The 27,434-nt window shown below is 36.8% G+C and overlaps 3 protein-coding genes across 8 annotated transcripts in view; 1 reads left to right on the top strand and 2 right to left on the bottom strand.

Annotated features, from left to right (window-relative positions):
* The window catches only part of spire1b (spire-type actin nucleation factor 1b), a 29,649-nt gene extending 15,918 nt beyond the window's left edge, over positions 1 to 13,731 (bottom strand). The window contains exons 1-5 of one of the 2 annotated variants that reach the window (XM_079625189.1): positions 13,322 to 13,731; positions 10,984 to 11,015; positions 3,756 to 3,995; positions 2,488 to 2,613; positions 347 to 421 (exon numbers count right to left, since the gene is read on the bottom strand). In XM_079625189.1, the coding sequence (XP_079481315.1) occupies positions 347 to 421; positions 2,488 to 2,613; positions 3,756 to 3,995; positions 10,984 to 11,015; positions 13,322 to 13,628 (780 nt within the window). In that variant the 5' untranslated portion in view covers positions 13,629 to 13,731. The remainder of the gene's footprint in view (positions 1 to 346; positions 422 to 2,487; positions 2,614 to 3,755; positions 3,996 to 10,983; positions 11,016 to 13,321) is intronic. The other variant, XM_079625188.1, reaches the window with a different exon arrangement.
* A 1,241-nt stretch (positions 13,732 to 14,972) lies between these two features.
* cep72 (centrosomal protein 72) lies at positions 14,973 to 21,772 on the top strand. 2 transcript variants are annotated; one of them, XM_079625191.1, is made up of 14 exons: positions 14,973 to 15,144; positions 15,233 to 15,360; positions 15,777 to 15,969; positions 16,063 to 16,177; positions 17,382 to 17,551; positions 17,798 to 17,871; positions 17,968 to 18,001; positions 19,146 to 19,277; positions 19,481 to 19,605; positions 19,692 to 19,785; positions 19,862 to 20,040; positions 21,032 to 21,158; positions 21,233 to 21,320; positions 21,396 to 21,772. In XM_079625191.1, exons 1-14 carry the CDS (start codon positions 15,072 to 15,074, stop codon positions 21,451 to 21,453), a joined length of 1,590 nt encoding a protein of 529 aa, XP_079481317.1. In that variant the 5' UTR covers positions 14,973 to 15,071; the 3' UTR covers positions 21,454 to 21,772. The 2 variants fall into 2 exon arrangements, with proteins under 2 accessions (XP_079481317.1, XP_079481316.1); XM_079625190.1 differs by having other exon boundaries at positions 14,976 to 15,144; positions 17,379 to 17,551.
* A 460-nt stretch (positions 21,773 to 22,232) lies between these two features.
* Positions 22,233 to 27,434, bottom strand: part of tppp (tubulin polymerization promoting protein) — a 19,009-nt gene continuing 13,807 nt past the window's right edge. For all 4 annotated transcript variants that reach the window (XM_079625195.1, XM_079625193.1, XM_079625192.1 and 1 more), the window contains one exon: positions 22,233 to 25,021. In XM_079625195.1, the coding sequence (XP_079481321.1) occupies positions 24,815 to 25,021 (207 nt within the window). In that variant the 3' untranslated portion in view covers positions 22,233 to 24,814. The remainder of the gene's footprint in view (positions 25,022 to 27,434) is intronic.

The raw sequence follows: 27,434 nt of genomic DNA, 5'->3' as shown, positions 1-27,434 counted from the left end.
AAGTTGAATTACTGAATTAAATGAACTTTTGCACGATATTCAAATTTTTCTAGTTTCACCTGTATATCTTTGAATGTGGCAAGTCAGACATGTATTCTTTTCATGAAATCAATGCAACTTAGTGAATATCTAATTAGAGAATGCATAATATGCATGGTTTTTTGTTTTTTTTTAGAAAACTTGTAATACAAAAAATTCAGGCTTCTTAATGGGACTGGGGATGTATGGTTATATTTATTAGTTACAGGGTTTTTTTTACCCGTGGTGTCTTGCCTCAAACTAAATTGGATGAGGAATACATAGAGCCAATCAAAAGTCTCCATTCTTTGAAGCGCAGATCACTTACCCAATCAGAGTTCTGCAGCTCGTTCAGCTCCCTGCCAGGCACGTCAACAGTGTCTCCCTCCATCTTACGCAGGTTCTGTCCAATCAGAGGGAGACACAATAGTTGAGCAGAATATACTAGAATCTGCAACTGTCTATTGTTATTACACCCAACAATGTGATGAATCTCACAAAACATATTTCACCCCAAAAGAATGCCTGGTTTGAGAAACATTGAGATGTTATTTTGCATTGTGACATTATTTCCCTGTCAATTAATGCCTTTTGCACATGCATAATTGTTTTCGGGAAGTTATGAATTTATAGGTGAGAAAAAAAAGAAAATAATTTTTTTAATATATATATATATATATTTTTTTTTTTCTCTCTCAAAAAACAGAGAATAGGATCAACAGAACTTGCTCATATTCACTTGGCATGCATGTTTAGTTTTGTCTGTACTATGCATCGTTTTATTTTAAGTCATTTCCCTCTGAGCCCAAATGGTGGCGTCATTATGGCCGTATCCCAGCTTTAGTTTGTAAATAAAAGGCTTTACAGCGCAGGAACAGTAAACCCTCATGGGAACGAGCACAGAGGGAGACGGTTTGTGAAGGCGGAGCGGCTCGTCTCATCTTACACTCAAACCCCATCAAAAGGTGCAGATAAGCCACAGATTTCCCTGTGAGTAGAATACAGTGGATGATGATTCTGTGCTAAACTGAGGAGACGCTCTAAACACATTTTGTGGTCAATGTGTGCCAACAACACAGAGCAGACATTATTAGCCTAAAGCACATAAACAATGCTGATACCATAGAACTTGAAGGCAGGCTTTAAAGATGTTATATTTACAGAGTTTTTTTTACAGAGTCAAGGTTTCTTGCTAAAAGCTGTAAAAAAAAAATTCATGACTCCTGTCCATCCCCTCTCAGGCATTTTCTTTTGTATTTACTGCTGCTGTCTCTTTAAGACTTATATGTACCGTAAACACCCTCTGTTCATGTGAAATTAAATCAACTGAGACCAAATAAAACAATTTCCATCTCTTCCAGGTCTGGGTTTTATGTTTCCCTAAGACAGTTTTATATAAGCCATGTTATTTGGCTGGTACATAATAAAGGGCACAATAAAAGCAGACATGGAAATGTCACCATAACATCTAATGTCAAGAGTGTTTAACGGCCTGCAGTGACTCTTTAAACCAGAGTGTTTAAACCAGCAGCGACTCTCCTCCACATATGACATTGTTACATTTATTCAATCACAAATCATGTTATGAGACCAACAGCAAAAATGTCATGCCTGACAAACCTGTTATTATGACTGACAAAACTATTATTTTTGTACATTGAAATAAAGCTGAAATAAAATAAAACATATATCAGGGTCATTGTCAAGAATTTATTTTCTTTACTTGTAATAGATATATATAAAAAATATATTTATTTAGTTGAATTTGAACAACTTAAATAAACCTAAATGAACTAAAACTCAATGAAAACTAAATGAAAAAACGACACACAACAAATATTACAAAAACTTTAACTAAAATTAAAACAGAAAGTGTAAAACTAAATTGTAATTAAAAATACTAACAAAAAAATATAATGTATAAATTATACTAATATAACACTGATATAAATATTACATGAAAAACTCAAATGACTAACTGGGAATAAATAAAAACTAAAAATGAACCAAAACCAAAATGGAAGGAAAAATAAATTAAACCTAAATAATAATATTTTGAAAAGATAAATAATAAAAATAAAATGACAAAAGCACATAAAATATTCATATAAAAATGAGAATAAAATAAAAAACTGAAAATATAAAAATAAAGCTAATTCAAATTATTACTAAAAACTATAATAGTATTTTTAATGAATGTATACGTGTGTGTGTGTGTGTATTGTAATTTGTTAGTATGTCTTTGAGGAGATTTGAACTCTCCTGCCAGGCTGTTGTTGAAAGTGACTTGGTTAAATAAAGATTAAATTAATAATTAAAATAAATAAAAACATTTTAAATAATACTAAAAAGCACTGCCTCAGATATAAAAGTATGTCTACTGGGAAGGGAATAGGATGAATGTCCAGGTCAACCCAACATAACAAACAAGAAATGTGTTTTTATTTGTGAGGAAGTGTAAGCTCTCACCTCTTTTGCGCTCTTGATCTTCTCCAGGAAGGTGCGGAGCTCTTTGGTTTCGGTGTAAAGCGCTCGACACACGGCCTGGTAGTGACCGGGAGCATCCGCTGGGGTGGACAGGTGAAGGGTGCACAGCTGGAAACAGTCAACAGAGCAATATAGATTCACACTAATAAAGTTATTCATCACATGCCCGTGTTGGGAATTCACACAATGAAGGTTTGAACATGAGGACAGGTCAGAAGGAGACGCATTGATCCATATGAATGTCTCATAATAAATGAAATAAATGGACAGAAGGTGTGTGGTGAGTCACTCTTGGCTTCATACTGGCAGCAGTCTGTGCATTTTGCAGCCCATTAATACAACAAAAATATCAATTTAAATATTTGTTCATAAATCCCCTCTCTGTGACCAGATTATCTACCAGAATAGATATGTGAAAAAATATGAGAATGAATGCATGTGTACCAGGGAAGATAGCTCAGCACACACTGAAAGTTTGAGTGCATTGCATTGTGGGATACGGTATCTCAAGCTCTGGTTATATATGGCGCATTTCACCCTGATATTCTATAAATAAAGAAAATTATCATAATGTGCTATGTACTGCAGACATTGCATAAGCAACCTCCTGAGATCATGTGTAGGGCTGCAACAACAAATCCATCAAATGAAAATGATAATACATGATTAAAAAAATTAGTCAGTAAAAAAGACACTTTAAAGTAAAGAAAACACACATATATAAACACATTTATATACATAACATTTATATATTTGCATAATGTATGCATTTTTATTATGTAAAACATGCAATAAATGCTGCTGTCGCCACTTCAATAAAGTTTATGCAAGAAATTAAGTGCAATCATTAAAAAAATATTTGTTGTTAAAAGTCTAGGAAATTTAGGCTTTAAAATTGCCAACTTGAAATCCTAAATGAAACGTTATGACTGACTTCAACAAAAAAAAGACTATTTTGTGTAAAATATTTGCACACACAAGCATAAATTAAATAGACTTCATTTTGCACATTTAATTTGCAAAAGGAGAGGACTTAAAATGTGATTAATCAATTATTCAAAGAAATAATTGTCAGATTAATTGATTATCAAAGAGTTGTTAGTTGCAGCCCTAGTCATGTGACATCACTGTTGCGTAATGTCTACTGTCACTTACTAATTTAAAAGACTCGCAGACAGTATACAGTGTTCACTTCTTAGTATATAGTATGTTAGTATTCATATCAAACACAGTCAAACTCTATAGACCACCTTGATGATGTCACGGTATCCGCGGATACGGCAGGGGTGTGCGGGGTTCCCCTCGCGGTCGTCCTCCTCTTCCTCAGTGGCGGCGTAGCCTTCATCGGGGCAGGAGTCGCTCTCTGTGTCGCACACATTGGTCATGAGGTCGATGAGCTGCTCGAGCGGCGGGCTCAGCTCTCGTTCCTCGTTCTCTTTCAGCCCGTAATCCAGAGCCTTATAGATCCTGATGCCCAGAGACTCGATCACCTGCAGCGCGAACACACCAACACGTCAGTAACGGCTCATTTATCTCTATGTTTGTCTTGCTTTTCAGAACTGAACATGACTCAATCCTAGGGTTGTAACGGTATGAGATTTTCACGGTATGATAATCGTCTCAGAAAATCACGGTTTCACGGTATACGGTATTAAACATTATCGGTATTAAATCATTATTATTATTATAATCATCATCAGCTACAATGACTCTTAAATGAATGAAACCAGATAGGGTTTTTTGGTTGAACATATGGTTTATTAAACAGAACCATAGATATATACAGATATATAGCCAATGCGACATCTAGTGTATATATCTACTGTATGACACAGAACAAGCAGGTTTATAGTACATAACATTTTTTGCGCTGTATATTAATCGACACGCTCATATAGCGATTTGATTTATTGCACAGCTATATTTTAGATGTATTCATCCATCTATCAAATCGTGACATCTGCGTTATATTGTAAATTCCCTCAGCAACATTGAAATAATACGGCCTTAAGTTATAAATGTAACTTTATCTGCAGGGAGGGATGGTGTTCGCGAATATTGGAGAACATGTTCGACGCATTCCCTCCTTTAACAGCCATTCTTCGTCAACATTTCTGGACACAACTGGATATCCATCTTCAAGGAAAACCCCGCGTTGCGCGTTCGTTTTTCGGATACCCAAAGTATTCCCACACTGCAGATTTGAACTGTTTTGTCAGCGGGGATAGAGATTAGCATATCCAGCCGCTGTCTCAGACATCGTCTCCGCTGCACATGTGGAGTCTAAGCAGTCGAGTGGAAAGAAGTTGCGCGCATGTGAGATCTGGTTTAATTTTTTTTCCAAAACCGGTAATTCCGGTAAATTATTCACGATATGATAATCGTACATGTCAATATCGTGATAAACCGCCATACCGGTATACCGTTACAACCCTACAACCAGATACTTGCATTATATTGAGGCTTGTTTCAGAGAATAAAACTTCTTGCCAATCTTTCTAGGTATTTTAGTGCACTGGAAGGATGTTGTCTACGTGGGAAGAGCACTTACTATTGAAGTAGGGATATTTGAGACACAAGAAACTGATGTAAGACCTCAAACACAAAAGTAAACTAAACACTATTCGTGCCACAAGAACCTCGATGGCTCCAACAACAGCAGATCAGTGGATCCTGGGGCTGAACGGCACGGTGAAACTCTGTGACCTGATATGCCGAAACTAGTCAGTCTACTTCCATTGTTTAAGGCCTGTTACAACCGCTGTAAACTGGTAAAGCATCAATGAAAACCTGTAAGGGTTTCTAATAACACACACACAGTAGGATACAGCAGCGGCTCTTCTCGACCTGTGTTTAATATAGCGTGGGTTGTATTTCCTTTTGCTTTTGTTCATTGTTTTTGATGATGATTTCACAGTCGGATTTAAGACAAAATACTGTAGCGTTTGACAGGCTTCACAACCTTTGACATCAACAACAAAAGATATTTTCTTCTCGCTTGTGTGAGAGGATAATCAGAACAGTCATGTGAAGCATTTTTTGGGCTGTGACCCACCAGCTGAGACCCACTAGATAGATATAGAGAACAGAGATGAGGTCTATTTGGTCACATTACTAAATGACTGTTAGTTATGAATGTTAGGCGGATTAGTGTAAAAATCAGCTGCCAATTTAACAGTCCTTGTTTCCTTTGTACACTATTTTTATTTTTTTATAATTTTACACTAAAACACAGTTACATTTGCATTGCAGAATACACACAATCCTGCACCATAAATTCAGGGTCTATTATTGTGAAATTTTTTTACAATTTAAAACAGCTATTTTCTATTTGAATATATTTAATGTAATTTATTCCTGTGATCAAAGCTGGATTTTCAGTCACATGGTCCTTCAGAAATCATTCTCATATATTGATTTGCTGCTCAAGAAACATTTCTGATTATTATCAATGTTGAAAACAGTTGTGCTGCTTCATATTTTTGTGTACATTTTTGAAATGCATTTTCTGTAAAGCTGCTTTGAAACAATATGTATTTTGAAAAGCGCTATACAAATAAACTTGAATTGAATTGAATTAATTTACATTTGACAGACTCCTTTATACAGAGCAAAAGTTTATGCATTCCCTGGGAATCAAACCCATGACCTTGGCATTGAGCTCCATGAATTTACAGTTTGAGCAACATGAATACAGCAGCTTCCGTCCAGTCATAAAGAGCGCTTTGTTAATAATCTCTGTGATGTTAATCAGACCCAAACATTTACTGACAGATTCTTAAAATGAATTTCATCCAGAATGCATGAGCCTGCAGTGAAGTGGACAACACACTCTTTCACTGTGATGTCCAGCAGCCAATTATCTTCACAAATAAAAGCACTGGGTAACAATAGCTTCAGTTTAAAAACTGAACATTAACTCTGAGAATCTCATAAAGAAAATAAGTGCCCATGACCACGACTGAGGTAATGAAGAAGAGCAACTGATGTTTTGTCTAAACATGATAATAACCAAAAGCACAGACTTAATAGAGCACAGGAACCGGATCTCAGTCCTGCAGGGCCAGTTGCATAGACATAGTCTTAAGAACTAGTCTGACCAACTATTAGTTAGTCTAATAATCTACCTTTTTAACTTTAGTTTATACAACTGGTGGGTCTAACTTCATGGCCTTCCTTCGTACATCTAATTGAATCTAGTCCAATGAATGTAAAATAATCCAGTATAACAAAGTAAAATACAAGGAGCACAAATTAACATGTGCAAACAACAATACACACCTAACGTTACAGGGCTATAAAATCAACATGAAATTTTATGGAATATAGCATTATTTATTATTAATTATTTATCCGTGTACATCATTTTTTTTAATTTATGTGCCTCGTAATCTTTAATCAAAATAACTTCCTCTTCTTCTTCGAGGGCGGGGCAAACCTGTCACTCACACGAGATCAACCAATAGCAAACCACAACCATCCAATCAATTCCCCATTGACAAAATAAAGCATTTGTTCTCGTTCGAGAAGCTGTTTCGCTCAGATATACGGCACAATAGAGGAAAAAATATGATCACAACAATCATGCCGACTTTAATTTACACGTTACACAAACAACTAGACTATCACATCTGCATAAAGTTTGATCCAATTTATCCTTGCCAAGACCTGTCAACTAAAACAGAAAGAGAAATAGAAAATACACAGTTCTGCTTGTGGATTAAATATCTTGGAAAAAAACTTTGAACACTTCGTTCCGTCTGTTAGAGCTCTGCAGCGGGAACTCATCGCTTCTGGAAAGCTGCTTAACAAGGATTTGACTATGGAGTGAGTCTCATACACACACACTGTAAGATGAGTTTGCTGTAGACTGCAAATCTGTCTGTGTGTGTTTGTGTTCTTATCCACCGGCATGCAGTGCTAGACCAGTCAGTGCTCCTGTCAGGGACAGTTACTAATACACAAGTGAGTCCCTTTAAGACAAATCATTTCACTTTGAGGCCATCTTTGAAACGGCTCTCGGGCATGAGTGCTCTCCTATCTTTTTGAACGGGGAAACATCAAATTCTCCAAAACTGTTCACCAAGCTTAAGATTAAATTTCATATTTGAAATCACCAATAAAATCTGACAACAGCTTTCTCATGAATGTTGTTTCTAAATGCTTGAAATGTTTGAAATTTTCAGGTTTGATCAAGCTAATGCTCATGCGCAGTTGAATTTGCATATAAAGCAACGTTTCTATCCCATGTGTTCAAGAGAACAAAATCGTCACTTCCTTGGAAATGAAAACATCTGTAATAAAAACTGAAGCTGCTGCAATCGGGGAAGCCACTGTGGCTCTTTTATCCTACATCATAAATGACTTGCGTCTCAGAAAGCACAGATGAAACCCAACAAACGCTGTCATGCTGTCTTGCGTTCGGATGCCTGGTGTTTGGGAACGCAATCATGTGAGACACTCCTGGGAGGTCATTATACACAACCATTGTGACGACAGACTTTGGGCATTTCAGAATGATCAAAACAATATTTGAGATGCTGTGCAATAAAATTGGCCCGCTGGTTAGTGCAGTTATCCAATCACATCCTCTGTTGAGGCAAAGTTTCCATTATAGTTTATGTGCATAAATAATCCGATAACAAGTAATGCACATCTTGGCATTTATATCCAGTGTTTTTTTATGCAATATCCCCAAATGTGCATAAAAATAGGTGGATGGAAACATACAATAGCTAATGAGATTTGCTGAATGATTAATATATTTTAGCAATGTTTGTTTGCATGAGTTCCATATAAAGAGAAAATAAACAAATGAGATTAAGAACCTTTCATTAGCAAATTTGATGAATGTTCAGCAGATAATAACTGTATCATGAATACAATCGGTCATTGACTCATAGCCACTGAATTGAGTTGAGTTAAATGCATATTAGTTAACTGAATATATAATATTTATGCATAAATAATAGTTATAAATGCATAAATAATAAATGCATAAATAATAGTCAAGTGAGAGTCCGTCACACAGTCAGCTCTAGTCGATCTACTGTACACATAAACCTGAAAGGTCAAAGATTCTTGGGATGCAAACAGTGATCTGTCGGGTCTATACGTCTCTAATTGGCCTTTAAAATGTCACCAGCTGTTGACATCAGATTAAAAATAAACTTGTGGACTGACAAGCCGGTCAAGAGAGCAGAGATAATTTAGAAGAACACAGATGTGCCTGCAAATGTCTCTAAGCTGCAGGAGATACTGTGTTAATAGAGCTTATTCATTTTACTATTAGAAATATTTATGTTGATTTAAAAAAAAGATGAAAAACAAACATATTAGGCAACATTTCTAATCTAATTTGAAGCACTATAATTACTTACTAAAAATAAATTCAACCTAAAAAGCAATATTTTAAAACAATGTACCTCACGAAACTTCTGAGAGATTTGGTGAATATTTACTACAATAGTAACTTCTCTCTAGAAAGACAATAAAAGTGGAAAAAGTCCAAATGCACATTTACACACAAACTGACCACAACTTTCAGATTCCATGTTTATTTTTTAGCTCAACTTTCATCGAATTGAGTGCACAGGATTGTGGGATATCAAAGGCAGCGAAGCGTACATCCAGAACCTAAAATGAACACTCGCCAAGCACCAAATGCGAGTAAAAATCATTGTTGCAGAGTATATGACAATCGCCAGTTGGCCGGTAACATTTTTATGAATTCTAACAATGCAAAATTGAGAGAACATGAACAAATGTGAATGATGCTCGGGACAGTTAACGGGGCAGTGTTGCATCATCACGCAAGTTTAAGCCTTGCCAAATGAAATATTCAAGCTCAAGAAGGCAAAAGGGAATCTTAATTCGTTACTTGTGCGCTGTGTGGGAAGTTTTCTGTGCGCAAACATCCGCGTCTCAGACAGGGCACAAATAGTGAATCGAGCTGTCCTTAACGTCTTCTTGCGCTTGTGCCATATTCAAACAGACATATTAATCCATGTAAACATAGTCGGTTATGTCTTAACTGAACGTAAACATTAAACAAAATATTAATGTAAATAAAAAAACATGCATGTGTATCAGTGTACTGGATCCGTGCAGCTCTTAAAGTCACAGCAGCCAAATAAACCTGCTGCGGTCTGTCTTTAATGTTAATCAAACAAGAAAAGACAAAGAACAATTACTCTCTGCTCTTGACTGAATCATTTTTCTAACTTTAATAAGAATTAACATAAGTTTCATGGCTGGTAAATTTTGTTAAGTCACCGGCCATTGGCAGGTGTGGCAAAAAGTTAGTTTTAGACCCTACCTATGCTAAACTTTAAAAATCGATCAAATAAAGGTATCTCAGTTGACAGGATGTGACACGATTATTGGATTCGGATGTGTTGTCTCCGTACCTCCACATCCTGCCTTTGGAGGCTGTATTTTTCAGATTTGTGCAGACTAAATCACACTCAAAACACTTTAACAACTGTGTAGCAATGCCCTGGCAACCGTCCACAACACCATAGCAACCACATAGCAACAGCTGGAAACACTTAGTTAAAGGGGTGGTATAATGCCATTTTCACAAGATGTAAAATAAAATTACATCTCTGATGTCCCCAGAGTGTGTGTGTGTGAAGTTATAGCTCAAAATACCTCACAGATATTTTTATATAGCATGTTACCGTTGTCACTTTTTGAGGGTGAGCAAAAACGCACTGTTATGTGTCTGGCCCTTTAAATGCAAATGAGCTGCTGCTCCCGGCACAGAGGGCGGAGCTTCAAGAGCTTGTGTGTGTTAGCAGCTGCGATTACCTCACGCAGACACACTAAAATGACAAAAACTGTTCTGCCTTTAATGTTAAAACGGAGTCCGACAATGATGGACTCAAGAAGAAGTGACAACATGTAGAAGCAACAGGACGTCTCTGAATGGTTAGTTGATGAATTTATGTGGCTGATGTGGAGTTAACTATCTTCAATTAGCATATTCTGTCATGGTAATCTATAAATCGCTCGTATAGGAACTGTTGTGAGATGCACACAGAGTGACTTTCTAATGCATGTGAAAAGACGGACGCTAAAGTTTGAGCTGACTCACAAATGTGCTCGACTACAACAACTCTCCCTCTTCTCAACATGGACTGTGTGTTCAGGGGGGCGGGGCTTATGTACATTTTAGGGTTGTGATGTCACTAACCCGTGAGGAATGTCGTGTAGTCCCTACCAGCCGTTTGTTGTAGTCCTTAAAAGACGATTTATTTAAAAGCAAATATCTTCCTTTGCTTTGAACTTTGAGCGTTGTAACTTTGCAGATGTTGTTTATGCTCAAACAGCAACATTACACACTAACTAAAGTTAGAAAAGTTAAACATACTCAACCACCCCTTTAAAAAGAGAAGAATTTCCACCGGTTACAAAATCAACGATCAAACACATTTGACGCTCATGCTGTCACGAGGCGTTATGTACATCACTCACCTGTGTTGATGATCGGATCGGATTACGCACACCTATGGGAGAACAGAAGAGAGGACGGTCAGGGACAGATAAAGAAACAGCTTCTAAACATCCGTTATGTAATTGACTGGACAATCTGCAGTGCTTTATTCTTACATAAAACACACTGAAGGCGGCAAATGTGATGCACATATTCTTTATGCATCTGATGACTGTTGCTTTACTGACAACTTAATGTCAGTCGGCTTTGACTGAACATGCAAACACATGATAATGATTCTGAAATCCACTTAATCTCAGGACAAGGCAAAGTCAGCAAAGAAACAGATCTTGTTTCCGCTGTTATTCTGCAGTCGACAGCGAATGAGGAACGTGTTTGCCACCGGCACTTTTGACAAAGCAACTCTGCCTTCAACCTGCTTTCTCCACAAGACATATCGATCTTCTTGACAGCATGTAAGCAATGACAGTAGCATTTATTAAAAGGCAAACTGACCACCTCTCCTCTGAGAATATCACAAATGAAAGAAAAATCACAAATGCGATCTCTCCGATATTTCAATAGACAAAGAGAACAAATGGAGACTGTATAGAGACCAGATGTTTCTCTTGAGAAAAGACTCCAGTAATCTTGCATCTGTTGTAGTTTCAGAAGAGATGAGAACTGTGAGCTCAGATCTGCCAAGATAACAAAATCTGCAATGGAATATTCATAAATCTCACTATATGAACTCAAGCATTTCTCATCAAGTGATCTGAGCAGCTATTGGTGTTTTTTACATCTCTAAACTCTTAGCTATTGACTCAACTAATGAGTTCAAAAAGAGAAACCTCGGAGCAATAATGTAATCCTCTGGAATGGTAACAAATATGTTCATCTTTTAAACAGTGGATAAGCTGCACATGTGAACACATTTGAGGATTACCAGCAGCACTTAGACGTGTGAAACGTTTAAAGCATCGGGGATATCGCATTCGCAAGGCCTTTAAATGAGCTTGAACTAAAAAGATATGAACCTCATTCTCCGTTCAAAGGTGCTTAGCAGGAAACTTTCAGACATATTATTTCAGTATCACTGATACTATTAGAGCTTTTATTCATATTTGGATATATTATTCATTTTCATTTTAGTTCAAGTTTTAGACATTTTATTGTGTGTGTTTTTAGGGCTGTTAAACGATTAATCGCATCCCAAATAAAAGTTTGTGTTTACATAATATATGTGTGTGTACTGTGTATAATTATTTTATATATACATAAATACACACATATGCATATGCATGTATATACTGTATATAGATTTATATATCATTTATATTATATATAAATATTTTATATATAAATAACACATTTTTCTTAAATATATACATGCACGTGTGTGTATTTATATATATAAAATAATTATACACAGTACACACACATTTATTATGTAAACAAAAACTTTTATTTTGGATATGATTAATCACGATTAATCGTTTCACAGCCCTATTATTTTTTAATTGTTTTTATTAAGTTGTATTTCAGTTTTAGTGTTTATTTTAGTAAACTAAATGAAAATGAGAAATGCTACCTTGGCAACAAACTGAAATAAAATAAGTTTATGTTTTTTATATGGTATTTTAGTTCAGTTAACATTTTTTTATGGTTTTAGTTTTAGTTAATATAATAATAACCCTGTTTCAGATCCAACCAGGCCAGAATACAAATCCTAAAACCAAAAAGCATGGACTTAAGGGTAATTTTAGTTCATTATATCAAAATCAAATATATGGAGTGACATAGCATACATAATTCATTTGACCCAATTTTATACTCAAAAGAACATGAATTCTTTTGCAATATTGACAAGATTATGAATATGAAATTTCACAGTCCCTGAGCAATATATTGTGTTAATCAGCATGTGCATCAGGGAGCATCTATAACTGTAAACAACAGCGACTGTGAGCATTTATGTATGCTTAATTTAAACTTATTTTAGACATATGCATGTTTTCAATTTAGACACTGATTGTCTCCTACTGGCCTGCTGAAAAAAGGCCTATTTCACAATCACATTCGTTCTGTTACATAACAGATCAGTGGTGTCAAAAAACTAAAAATGCAAAAACAACAGAAATGATAAATATAAGATATTAGGAGCAGGACACAAATGCAAAACATTTCACATGCAAATTTGCATATAAGGTGATCACTCAATATTGTGTATTTTGTGATGCAGAACACTAGGATAAAATGCAAACATATAAAAGATGTTCCAAACCATATGCACCCAAATGCATGACAACTAACACCAATTCTATATATAAATGCACATGCCGATGTATGTAATGGATGCAGAAGGTGTTGATTTGTCACCTGATCTGTCTCCGGAATGTAACCGTAACCGCACCGCTCCGTCTTTATAAATCCTCACATCTCCCGGTCCTCCGGCACCAGCAGGGCCACTGGAACCGTCCTTGTCCTCCAGAAAAGAGCGACAGCACTGGTAACACACAGCCCACGCCTGCTCCTCGTTGATGGGCTGCTTGTATAGATGTAAAATCTCATCCAGGGACAGCTCATCTTCATCCTCGCTGTCCATGATGGGATGCGCATCCTCCTCCTCCTCGTCTATCAGCTTGTGTCCGTCATCTTCTTCATCATCATCTCTCCTGCGGGCCATCGTCTCATCCTTCCCCGCTGAGAGAAGAGAGAGCTGGGGATGAGTGCACCTGCGCTCGGTGTGTGTGATGCTGTTGCTGGTCACTGCTGATTCTGCATCACAAACGAAGAAGGCGAACTACGTCAAACGGGGATGTCAAAGTAGGCGGGGCTCAAATAATAAGTGTACATTTTAAATAAAATGTAAATTAAAAATATGGCACAACTATGAGCATGAGTACGAATAATACTTGTACAATAATTTACCATACAGGTAAATAATATATATTCTAAGGCCTATATATATATATGACAATATATAATATAATATATAGTAAAACATATTGATATAATATATTAATATATCATAAAAACGTGTATATATACACACATATATATTACATTTGAATGAATAAATAAATAAATAAATAAAAGACTTTCACTCAAATTCACGGTCTTTATCAAAGTATTAAAGTACACGGGGGTCACGTGTTATCTGTTCCTTTTCTCAGCGCTGGCCAGAATGGGCCAATCAGAGTCATTTGTGATCACACAAAAATGTCGTTACTAAATAAATACATTTGTAGAAGTTTCATTTAATGTCAAGTAACGTATAATTAATAGATTTAAACAATTATAGGCTACCTTTTAGACTATAAAATAATACAAAACGTGCGGAGAAATGAATGTGGCTCAATATCGGATTCGGCTATCTGAGCCTTTTAGCGCCCCTTGTGGTAAAAAGATATGACACAAAGGAATCGAGTGGCAATGTTTGATAATTCTTTACATTTTCATACCGTTTTGAGAATCAAAATATATATTAATAATCCAAATTATATAATATATTTATACATGTTCACATCCAGTTCTTTTTAAAGCATTCTGCTTGTCTTTGAGGATCACGCATCTCATATATTCATAGATCGAAAACGTTTTTCGAAAGAAAATGTTTTTTTTTTATATGGATGCTTTGAATTACAATTTTCATTGCTAAATTGCAGTCATTATTTGTGGTTTGTTTCGAAAAAAAATGGCCCGCGTTGGCGTTGATTTGCCACCAGAGGGTGATACGCAAACATTTCTTTAACGTTACACACTTTCTCAGCTGAGCACTTTACCAGCGCAATCCTCCTGATCTGTTAAATGAATATTTCCATAACTTCAAACTGTCCGTTGATGGAATATATTTCTGGTGTAGTTTTGACGGCGTCCTCCTCGAAAGATTAATCTTAGTGGCTGTTGCTCGGTAACCCTCAAACGTTCAAAAATGATGCGTAATTAATATTTATGAGGTAAGTCTTTACTCAAGTTTGATTGGCTAATTCACCAACAGACTCTCTCAACGGCTCTGTTTGTTAGAAATCAGGTGGGCGTTCCTGCGTTGCATTACGTATTTAATATTCATAAGCCAGTAATTCTCTTTGTGCTGCTCATGCGCAGTGTGAGTTAAAGCTTCAAAACAATGGCGGTAGACGGTTTGACCATAACAGAGCAATGGATCAGAGAGAAACTTAACCTTCAACACAGTTGCTTAGGTAAACAAAAATATATAGTTATGTACATTATGTGGTCTAATATATAGTCACAATTTGCTAAACTAATATTTTAAATAATTTATTGCAGCGGATGTGCGATCATTAACTCTTCCAGGAACATATGAAGGGAAAATCTTTCATTTAGGAACATCCCTAAAAAACTTTGTGCGTCTGAAAACATTGGACCTTTCGCACAATGCACTGGTTACAGTAAAGGTGAAGATCAACATGTATAAATAAATATTAATATAGTTTACAACATCAACAATTAGTCATTTGCTTTTGTTACACTTTATATTAATTAACATTATAATAACATGAATGATTATGGTATATTACAGAAACATCAGTAGATAATGTTATCAAATATATATATATATTATTGTTGTCAAATTGATTAATCACAATTAATTACATCTAACATAAACATTTGTTTTTATATTTTGTGTGTGTGTGTGTATATATATATATATATATATATATATATATATATATATATATATATATATATATATATGTGTGTGTGTGTAAATAAAGTGAATTCTAATTGACTGTAAAGTACTTGTTATTAGTAACCACTGACAGTAAATCTAAATGTACAGAAAGGTGAACACTGCTGCTGATATTTGCAGGGGATTGAGCATTTGGAAATGCTGGAGAGACTGAATCTGTACTACAACAGACTGGCGTCTCTACAGGACGTCTTTTCCCTGCACAAGCTGCAGAATTTGAAGGAACTGGACTTACGGCTTAATCCTGTGGTCAAGAGACACCCGCACTACCGCTTGTACCTGGTCCATGCAATGACCAAACTCCGCAAACTCGGTGCATCATCTCTTTTCTCTGTGATTCTGTGTCGGGCTGACTGGGATTGCCCAAATCAAGCAAGTGTAAATGTTGTTTTTCTCTCTGTCATAGATGATTATCCAGTGCGAGACAGAGAAAGAAGGGCGGCTCTCATGCATTTCTCATCAGAGGCAAATCTAGACACTGATCATAAGAAACATGTCTTAATACAAGACACAACTTGCAGGTATTCAATTCAAATTTATTTGTATAGCGCTTTTCACATTACATATTGTTTCAAAGCAGCTTTACAGAAAATGCATTTCAGAAATGTACATATAAAAGTACAGTTAGTTAATCATGTATTAATTTAGGGCATAACATATCGCCGGCGTTGAGTCGTCTCTTCACAGGCGTTGGGACATCTGAAGTCTCTATGAGAGGCTGGATACATAACTGGACCTGACAAACTATTTATCAGAGCAAAAAAGCAGATGGGAAATAATTATCATAGCTGATGTTCATAATATGAATGCTTTTGATCTGATTTAACTGTAGTATAAAAGGTACGAGATGCATTATGTGAATGCTTGGCTAAAGAGATGCGTCTTTAATCTAGTTTTAAACTGGGAGAGCGAGTCTGAGCCTCGGACAATATCAGGAAGGCTATTCCAGAGTTTAGGAGCTGGATGTGAAAATGCCCTCCCTCCTTTAGTGGACTTTAGATATCCTAGGTACGACCAGAAGCCTCGAGTTTAGCGATCTTAAAGAGCGCGATGGATTGTAGGGCGATAGAAGATCCCTTAAATACACAGGAGCTAAACCATTTAGAGCTTTATAGGTCAGTAACAATACTTTGTAATTGATACGGAACTTAATAGGTAACCAGTGTAGAGAAGATAAGATTGGTGTTATATGATCATATTTTCTTGATCTAGTAAGAACTCTAGCGGCTGCATTTTGGACTAACTGTAGCTTGTTTACGGAGGATACAGGACAACCAGCTAATAGAGCATTACAGTAATCTAGTCTCGAGGTCATGAATGCATGAACTAACTTTTCTGCATCAGAAACTGATAGCATGTTACGTAGCTTAGCAATGTTTCTAAGGTGGAAAACGGCTGTTCTTTTGATATTTGAAATATGATTTTCAAAAGACAAGTTGCGGTCTAGTATAACACCCAGATCTTTTACTGTAGAGGATAAAGTAACAGGACATCCATCTAGATTAAGGTTGTATTGTAAGAGGTTTTGTGGGCAGTTTTTTGGACCAATCAGTAATACCTGAATTTAACAGAAGAAAATTAAACGTCATCCAATATTTTATATCTTTAACACACTCTGTCAATTTAGTGATTTCATTATTGCAGGTATTGCAGTGTTGTTATTGTTCACCAAAACTAAAACTGTTAAAACGTTAGTTCATTGATAACGCCACTGTTTTGCAGAAGTAGTGAGCTCAGAATAAAAGCGCTGCAGAAGGTGATGAAGACGCTGTCGCTTCTAGACGGGAATGAGGAAGCTGCACTCAATGATGTTTCTAGCAAGACCTGGAATATCCAGAGACCTCAAACTCTCTCGGCTCGCTCTGAGAACGAGTGCAGCCCTCCTCTGGTACAGGGTAAATACTGCAGTTACCACACTCTATATCATTTGCTTTATCAGTATAGTCTGCTGCAGCTGAAAGACAAACTGTATTTATCTCCAATATATAGTTACCGGTACCGCCATACAGAGAAATAATATATACAAATCGCATACCAGTGCTTTACCATGTTTAATGCATGAGTGTAAAACTTTACTGTACGTATTGTCTATGCTTGTAATTGGCAATTGTTTTTCTTTTTCTCTCTCTTTTTTATTTTAGAAAATCCATCTGAATCTGATATCATACATTTAATCAATGATTCTGATTGTGAAAGGTTGCCAAAACAAAATCAGGTGCATCTGCGTCTATTCAATATTATTAGCAATTACTATTTCAGTTATCATATATATATATATATTTATTTATTTATTTAATTGTCTGTCATGTAGGAATCTGTTCCCAAGGGCTCGGATTATAAGAATGGTGAATATTTTTTGTTATTCCACTTTTGTTGTACAAGTGATTTGCTGTTTAACCTTTTACTGTACAGGGGTTTGACAATGAAACTGAAACACTGGCCAATGTAGTGTTGGAGATTTCAAGCCTACGTATGTGCGGCCCTTCACCGGTTTACATTCGTCAGTAAGAGCCGAGTGTGAAGGATGAGTTAGCAGAGCAATAGCACAGCTGTACATCAAATATTGCAATCCACACAACATAATGCGAGACATTTCAGAGTTCACAAGAGGACAAATTGTTGGTGTGTGTCTCTGGCTCATCTGTGATCAGGACAGCAAGTCTTTGTGTATCGAGAGTTATAATATCCAGGGTAATGTCGGCATTAAACCACAGAGGACGAACAACATCCAACAGGAGTAACTGTCGACACGAGGAAGCTTCTGACAGAGATGTCCAGTACTAACCCGGATTGTATCCGAAAAACATAAAAGCACAGCTGCCCAACTCACTGCACTTGTGCTGTGGACAATGTGAAACACGTATTGTTCTCTGATGAACACCTTCATTATCTTTCCCACATCTGTGTGAGTTACGGTGTGGAGAAACCCTAAAGAGTCTGAACCCCGGACTGTTTCTGCCCAGAGTGAAGCACGGGTGGATCAGTGATGGTTTGAGCCGCAATATCAGGACAATCCTGACTGTGTTTGATGGACACGTCACTGCCGAGGAGGACCGAACCGTTCTGGAGGACCATGAACACCTGATGATCAAGCCGTGTATCAGCATGATAATACACATAGCAAGACGTGTGATTGGTTTGATGAAGATGAAAGTGAAGTTGAACATCTCCCATGACCTGCACAGTCACCAGATCTGAGTATTATTGAGGTGATTTGGAGGAGCGAGTCAGAAAACGTTTTCCTCCACCAGCATCACATGTTCTGGAAGAGGAACAGCTCATAATCCTTCTGGTCACTGTGAAGGACTTGTGTCCATCATTCCCAAGATGAATTGATGCTGTATTGGCCGCAAAAGGAGGCCCTCACCATACTAATAAATAATTGTGGTCTAAAACAGGTGTTTCACGTTCAAAGTCCGACCCCTGTACTCAGTATTGTCAATATTGCTGTGGAATCATCTTTTCTTTTTTTCGGCTTTCCATTATTAGAGGCTCCCGTTCGTTCTCATCGAGTCACGTTTGTGAGTCCCATCGTGGAGAGCCGTCATTCAGTCAGGAGTCTGACTCGAGGAGAACACGTCTTCACACCGCATCCTACAGACATGCGGTCCGCTTCACAGGGTACTTCAATACTAGTCGAAGTTTAGTTCCAGACTATTCACTTTTAAATTCATTAAATAAGCTGTCTAATAATCATGATATTGCATATTACGATTATTTTTCTCTGTGACTAAAAGTTTTTGTATCTCTTTTTTAAGTCTGCAAATCTGCTAAATGCATAAATGTTCATGTAAATAGCAATAATTCACATTATTTCGTTGCAGAATATGACTGCACAGACATTAAATGGAGAAACCAACATCAAGACAGAGCAAATCCAGTCGTGCATCCTCCCAGATTAACCTTCCAGATCCCAGGAACCTCAGAGAGAAGACGCAAACCACAGAAGGTCAGTAACGGTCTCTGTTTCTCTAAGATGCGGCTCCTCAAACACAAACCGACCTGACGGTTCACTTTTTCATTGATCTGAATCAGGGTGTCTACAGGAAGCCTATGGAGTTGCTCCTCAGCATGATGGAGGAGCTCTGGTCTGGGAAGGAGGAGAGTCAACAAAACAGGACGTTCCTCAGTAAGTGATCCTCTCCATACAAGACCAGTCCATAACTATTCCCACTAACCCAGTGCTTTGTGTCGCTGATGTCCAGTGAAGATGGTTCAGATCCTCAGCATGATGGAGCAGGATGTTTCGGGAGGAGAACAGGAGATCCAAACTCTTAAAGAGACGCTCAAAGCCTTGAACGCTCGGAATAAACTACAGGAAAAACAACATCAGTCTGAGATTGAAGAACTGACACTTCAGCTTCAGCAGGCGCAGGAGTCCATCGTAAGATTATTTCAGTTGTTTTATCTTAAAGGGGTCATGAACTGGCTTTTTAAATTTGTTGTCTGAGGTCAACTTATGACGTTCGCTTGGTTTTTACATTCAAAAACATCAAAATTAATAATTAATAGGCTATTTTCTACTCTGGTTTTGAGCCTAGCTCCTGAAACGCTCGGTTTTATAGGCGTGTCGCATTGAAGACTTGGAAGTAAACGCCCACTGCTATGATTGGATAACAGTTTTGCATATTATAATGAGTTTCATGTAATGTGTGAGTCGGTGGGCGGGGCTAAACAGGCGGTGTTGAAGTAGGCGTCGATCTTCTTCTGTGGAGGCGGGGTTTGATACCCTGTGACGTCAGAGATCCCCACTTTGAAAAACCTGTCGTTCGCTGGGCCTGCTGTCAATAAAAGCTTTTATTGGACTAACAAGTTTTCAGTTCTGAAACTTACAGGATATTCTTATAGTATAATGATCTGTCAAAAGCTCAAGGAAAATTAGATTTCTCAGTTCATCACCCCTTTAAAGGGGTCCGATTATGCTTTTTCACATTTTCAATTTTCTTTAGTGTATAACAAAGTCCCTCCAGCGGGAGTTATTCTCTATATCAGTGTCACTGTTTCTGAGTTACCGTAATATCTTTCCTTCTCAACCTGTTTATTTTTTATTTTTGTGACCCTGATGCCCCACTGAGAATTTAGCAATTTCTGTAGAATGGTAAATATATTCATTTAATATAATACATTTTTACATTTAATATAATACATTTTTGACTCTTCGATGTGAGTTAAACCTCTTTTTGTTGCCCATTTTACCTGTTAGTATCACGTGGATGGGAATATCCATATGGAAATTAAGTGCAAAATGAGGTTATGCATAGTAAAACTAGTTTTATTCATGAGGCCCTTGGTGTTTTTTGTCCTTTTTGGAAGTAAATAATGACGAGAGCTTTAATTCTTCATGCGTCATATCTGTGCACTTGTCTTTAATGCAGGCAGCCCTTAATGAGCAGCTGAAGAATGTGTTGGAGGAGAACGTGTCTTTACAGAAACAGCTCATCAAAGTAGAAAAGAAGCTGCTGTCCTCTCACCTGAAGAAAACACCACACGTGGAGAGCAGAGGTTAGTTCCTCAATACTAAATGTGAGTTGTTGAAATAAAACTGGTTTGATTTGAAAATGTTTGTGTTTTTTTAGGGGAGCAGTCAGTCCCCGAGGAGTTGAACGTGAAAAAACATACGAGTCAAGATGGAGACGGAGCGAATGACCCGCAAGAGAGCTACAGGTGCGTGTCAAGGTGATCCGAATGCAACACAGCTGTAAAACCCAAAATATTGTGTTCATTTTCTTCTTTTCGCAGGTTTTTGATAGCCAGAAATGAGCGTTTGCTGCAGCAGTTGGAAGAGGCTCTGAGCTGATTGGTCCAAATGAAGAAGGTGCTTCCAATAGACTGTGTGACATCTGCATTTATAGAGAAAGTTTTAATTTATTATAAATCTGTCCTTTGAAAGATGTCGACACCTCTTTTTTTAAAAGCCTTTTGTTTTATCTAGACCGTCTCAGCATGTTCATGTGTTCTCTGTATATTCCTACATCCAAGAATCAATCACATATTCACATCTCATGTGCAAAATGTGTTATTCGACCAGAGATGGTACTCAAGGCGAGTGTTTTGTATATACAGACCATGCCTTTGAGCTTTCATGTGGATGAATGAAATAAACGAGAATCAGGCAGTTTGTTTTTTTATTCAATACGATGCTACAAAACACTTACACGTTAAAATCATTTTACCATCACCATATGACATGCATATCAGGATACTGTAGAACATTAAAAAACATTATTTAGAAAATAAGACGGTATTGTTCCTCAAAATGGATGGTTAACAGTATTTGGCATTAAGCACACAAAACATTAAAATCATACGTTTAATACGTCAACAGGTATGTGGTTTATTATCATAAATATGAGTCACTTTCTGAGCAGAACCTGCAGGAGAGCTTGATATTTATGATCCATATCCACTTCTCTTATCTGAAAATAGATGTTCTGTAGAAGAATACGTCTGTACACTCTCACTCGTCCCTTCTCTCCATAGACATGGACAATATCATCTATTACAAAGGGTTCCCACAATCACGAAAAATATCAGGGAATTTTAAATCTGTGTTTTCCAGGTCTGGAAATGTCGTCATAAAGTCTTATTCTTGAAATTGTATATTATAAATATAGATTTTTTACTAGTGATAAAATTAGCTCCATTTTAAACTATTAAATTAGCTAATAAATATTGCTTTTGCATTGAGTAAAACTTTTCCGATTTGTGAGCGAATCATTCTTTTGAGTCGTTAGTCTCTGGAACGTTAGAATGATTCATTAGTGAATCAGAACGATCATTAAAAAAAATTAAAAATTCCACATCCAGTTTTCACAGAACGACTGGAATGGTCTTGGAAAAGTCATTGAAATTCATTGGTCAGAAGTGTGGGAACCCTGAAGGTTGGATCTTGTCCAGTGTGTTCAGATGGCAGTGCGTTTATAAATAATTCAGAACACTAGTTATGGTAAAGGGAATGTATTCATTTAGACTTATGCCATGCCAGCGTTAGTTACAGCATGTCACTTCTCTTGTAAACATTGTTCTGTAGGCAGAAACACTAACAGCAAAGTGCCTTAATATGACACGTTAAATATAACAACAGTGCTTTTCAAACTAAAATCCACAGCAAAATACTTTTAATACCCTCATTTGCAGGTTGATCTATTGCTGATAAACAGGCCCAGGCACAATCTGCAAACTTAATCGTGTTTTATATGCGGATTTTGGGGTGAAATCTGCATAATGGATTTAAATATGGTAAAATGTGCTAATTAAGAGCTTAGAGTAGGCAGAAAGATTATCAGATTAGCCAAAATGATTCATAAACGAATAACAAACTGTTCTGATTCAGCGCTGCGGGGTTTGTGCAAGTCTGTTTATACGTGTTCAAATCATTAGAAACTTCTATATTGTTTTTGGCATTTTGTTTGCTCAAAGCTCTTAGTTAAGATACACAGAGGAGTTTTGAAAGGACATGAAGTCCTGCTGGTTTGACATTATTCAGTCAGTCTGTATTGAGGTATGAAAACGTTGGTAAAAAGGTATTGTAATACAGAGCAAATGACAAGAAATTCCTGAACCTTTTGCTGATGGTGTTTCCTTTTACATAATATAGTTAATCATTCCACAATTAAAAACACACAGGCAGTGTTTCATATTATGCCATTATAGAATCAGAAATACATAGTTATGCCATTAACTTGTCAAACTTACAAAAACATCGACCAAACAACTAGATATACAATCTTGAGCACCAGCGGTCAATTCTTTATGCATCAAACAACAATTTATGATGGTTGGACTTTTGCATTCAGTTATAGATCATAGAGATGTGTTTAAAATATACACGAAATCCAAACAGAATCAGTAGATTTTTTTTTCAATTTTAAATCTAGATGATCTTGGTACAGGTCAATTAGATGGGGAAGCAGAAAAAAAACACGTCAAGTCAGTTTTAAAGCCACAAATGCATCTAAATTAGGCGTCATGACATGAGAAATCAAATTTGCCTTTTTTTAAATATGTCTTTGAACAAGTAAAACATCCAGCAAGTTTCATAGTTTAAATCCTCCTCATTATAAACTAAGCATTTAATCATGCTCCAAAACGGCTGGTTTGAATAATGAGGGATCTGTGACATCACACGGTCAAATACATTTGCATATGCCCGCCTATAGAGCAAGACATCGATGAATAATTATACATCATCGCACCATAGGCCCCGCCCACTGGCCTTCAGTCGCTTAATGGCTGACATTTGCACACACTGGCACAAAATCTTGCATACAATAGCAAGTGGCCGTTAAAACCGTTTCCTATGTAATGACGTTAGCCAATTATAAGGCGTTTACTGACAAGCCTTAAAAATTTCAGACAGAGGGTCAGAATGAAGGTCGAAAATAATCGTTTTTCCGCATATATACTCGTTTTTTGTGCAAAAAAACTAACATTTTAAGTGAACCTTAAGGAACATTTTAAAATCCATGTCATGACCCCTTTAAATATTAAGTCTGTCAAACAAAGTTAAATGTTTTTTTTCTAACTTAGGCCTGAAACATACTTTACAAGCATGCTGCTAGCAACCTCATGGGTTTGATTTCCAGGGAATTCATTAACAGACCAAATTTATACCTTGAATGCAATGTAAGCGTCAAATGCATTCAAATATAAGTGGAAAATATAAAATACGTGACCACAGTTCTAGTTTTGCAAGCTCAGTTTTGTGTGCAATTATAATGCAAATTGTTTAATGGCACAAGCATTTGAAGGAAACTTTCCCATGGGTTAATGCACTTGCATTGCTCGAGCGTTTGCGTGTAACTTATATTTCAGGCCTGACTCTATTACATCATAAGAGAAGCCACAAATGCCAAATATTCATATATGCATGAAATGTCAATATTTACGACGGATTATCAGCAAAAAACACTAATACAGCGTGCAATATTGTCTTTCTCTTGGCATCATCGTGTTATTTAGGAACGTACCAGCTGGTGACGTCAGTGTTTGGATGTAAACAGCGTTCCAGTTAAAAGTAATAAAACACTTAAAGGAAGAGGAACATAAACTCAATGTTATTCACAGAAAAGAAGACGTACCCTCAATTGGAAAATGAAAAAAAAAAATCCCTTTGTGCTTTAGAGTTGGGTTTCGCGTTCACTGCTGGATGGAGAATCTCACATGGGTTTCTGTGGAGGTTTTTGAATCTTCTTCTCGTATGATCCTGCGTGCTTGTATCCAGCGACGTATCCGGACGTGTCCACCACTTCCACGCGCCCCGCCTTCCCCTTCCCGCGACCCGTCTCGTCGAAACGCTCCTTGTGCGATCCGGTGAACTTGGTGGGGTCAGTCAAACGGGACACGGTCGGGGAAGCCACGGCTCTCTGTGTCGAGAAAGAGAAAGAAACTTTTAAAAAAAGGAATAGTTCTCCCAAACATCGTCAAATCTGTCTTCATTTAGTCATCTCATTATTTAATTTTTTCTGTAGTTTTTCTGGGAGTGTTATTCCTCTAAAGCGCCATCAGTATAATGAACATTTTCTGACATTTAAAACAATGGATCTGGAAGAACAAGATTACATTTTGAAAACTTACACATGTACAATACCATTTAAAAGTTTGCTTTAAGATTTGTCATGTTTTTAAAGAAGTCTCTTTTGAAGAAGCTGCATTTATTTGATCAAAAATACAGTAAAAACAGTAATATTGTGAAATATTATTACATCCTAAAATAACTGTTTTCTATGTGAATATATTGTAAAGTGTAATTTATTCCTGTGATCAAAGCTGAATTTTCAGCATCATTACTCCAGTCTTCAGAGTCACATGATCCTTCAGAAATCATTCTGATATGATGATTTGCTGCTCAAGAAACATTTCTGATTATTATCAATGTTAAACAGTTCTGATACTGAACTGTGGAAACCCTGATACATTTATTTCAAGATTATTTGATAAATAGAAAGTTCAGGATTTATTTGAAACAGAAATGTCTTTACTGTCACACTTTTGATCAATTTAATGCGTCCTTGTGGAATAAAAGTATTAATTTAATTCAAAGATAACCACTATTATTACATTTAGAAATGAGCAGACAGTTTAGCTGTTTATCTGTAAACACTAATTATTCACATACTGTACATAAAAAAAAAAACGATTAAAGAAATAAGTGAGTGGATTTACATCCATATACTACAGCAAGGATTCCCAAAGACCCCCTTTAATCTAAACTATTCCCCTTGAGGATTTAATATTTTATTAATTTAAAAACACATTTGCGTGTTCACAGTTCTCTAATGTCATATGACATGCAGGTAAACAAATAAAATGTTTTCTCTTTTTAATAAGTGTTTTGATTAATTCTTAGCTTTTCATCAACTCTATTATCTCTCAATAAACTTCATAAAACCCCAGTTTGAGAAAAACAGGATACTATTATTTACAAGTGAGGAATACATCAAGCGATTCATCTTAAAGAGGCAATGAACACGAGAAGTGCTAGTGCGTTTACACTTGGCATTAACATGCGATCACCATGATCCGATCAAGCCAATCAGGACACGGTGCGTTTACATTTGTTCATATCAAGTAGCCTCTGTATCTGGATAACCGATCGGATTTCTGTTTCCTGCATAATATTTAAATTAGGTCTGTAGCACGACACCAAATTGAGAGTAAAGATGATATAATTTAAGCAATGTCCCAATTGCTTTCACTCACTCACTTTACTTGCCTGTGCAATCTCCAGTCTTAGATCAAATTTAAAAAAAAATATATTTCCAGAGTTGATCATACAAAAATAACTGGGTTGATCATGTTAAACAAGTCACATCATCGATCATCTGGGTTTAAGGTTATAGCTGCGTCTGGCCATTATTTTCTGACAGCACGTGGGGAGACTGGGGGGGGGGTTTATATGACGTCCACCTGTGAATGCAGACACGATGGCTGGATTGGGTTTACATTACACTGAGGGTGCTTCTCAATATCCCTCCTCGTCTCCTCTCTCCTCCGTCCTCCATCCTATGACCCGGAAACCGATCGAGCTCAGCCATCTTCAATGACATCTCAATTCTCTAATTGCACCGCGAGGATCGAGGAGTGAGGAGGCTTCCAGAGGAGCTATGAGCGAGGATACACAGGTGTATCCTATGCGGAAGTGTTTTATTGACTAAACGTGACGCACGTGTAAATTCTCCTCCCCCTTCACATCGGTCACAATAATTTTATAGTTATATAATTTGATTGTAGTTTGTATAAATCACACATTTCACATATTTCAACAGGGCATCTTGCTTTATTATTATTTGTTATGATTTTTTTTAATAACCATACTTCAACAACACAAGGGCAGATCCTTTGAGCGCTGCTGATGACGCTGTGAAGTGACGCTCGAGTGATCAAGTATTCCAATTTATAAAAAAGCTTTCATTCGATTCCTCCGTCCTCATTTCCTTTCCTTGCAGCCTTCCCTCACATCCTACAGGGGGTGGAGCTGAGACGCGAGGAAAGGAAACGAGGATGCACAAATAAGAATTGAGAAGCACCCCCTGAGATCCGATCACAATGCGTCCTCGACTACCTCCGAACCCAGGGGCCGGTTTCACAAAGATAGACTTTGACTATGGCTTAGATATAGTAGATAGTCAGACTTCAGATAGACATCTAAATCAGACCGTTTCACAAAGCACTTAAGACTTTGACTATCTTAAGTAGGACTACACTGCAATGCATTCTGGGTAAACGAAGACACTTTTCAAAACAAAAAACACGGCGGATCGAGTAAGCGCATTCAGC

The sequence above is a fragment of the Phoxinus phoxinus genome (genome assembly GCF_949152265.1).
Source record: "Phoxinus phoxinus genome assembly, chromosome: 10".
Classification (NCBI taxonomy): Eukaryota; Metazoa; Chordata; class Actinopteri; order Cypriniformes; family Leuciscidae; genus Phoxinus; species Phoxinus phoxinus.
Note: the sequence above shows the minus strand (reverse complement) of the source record. Positions and strands in the feature narration are given on the sequence as shown.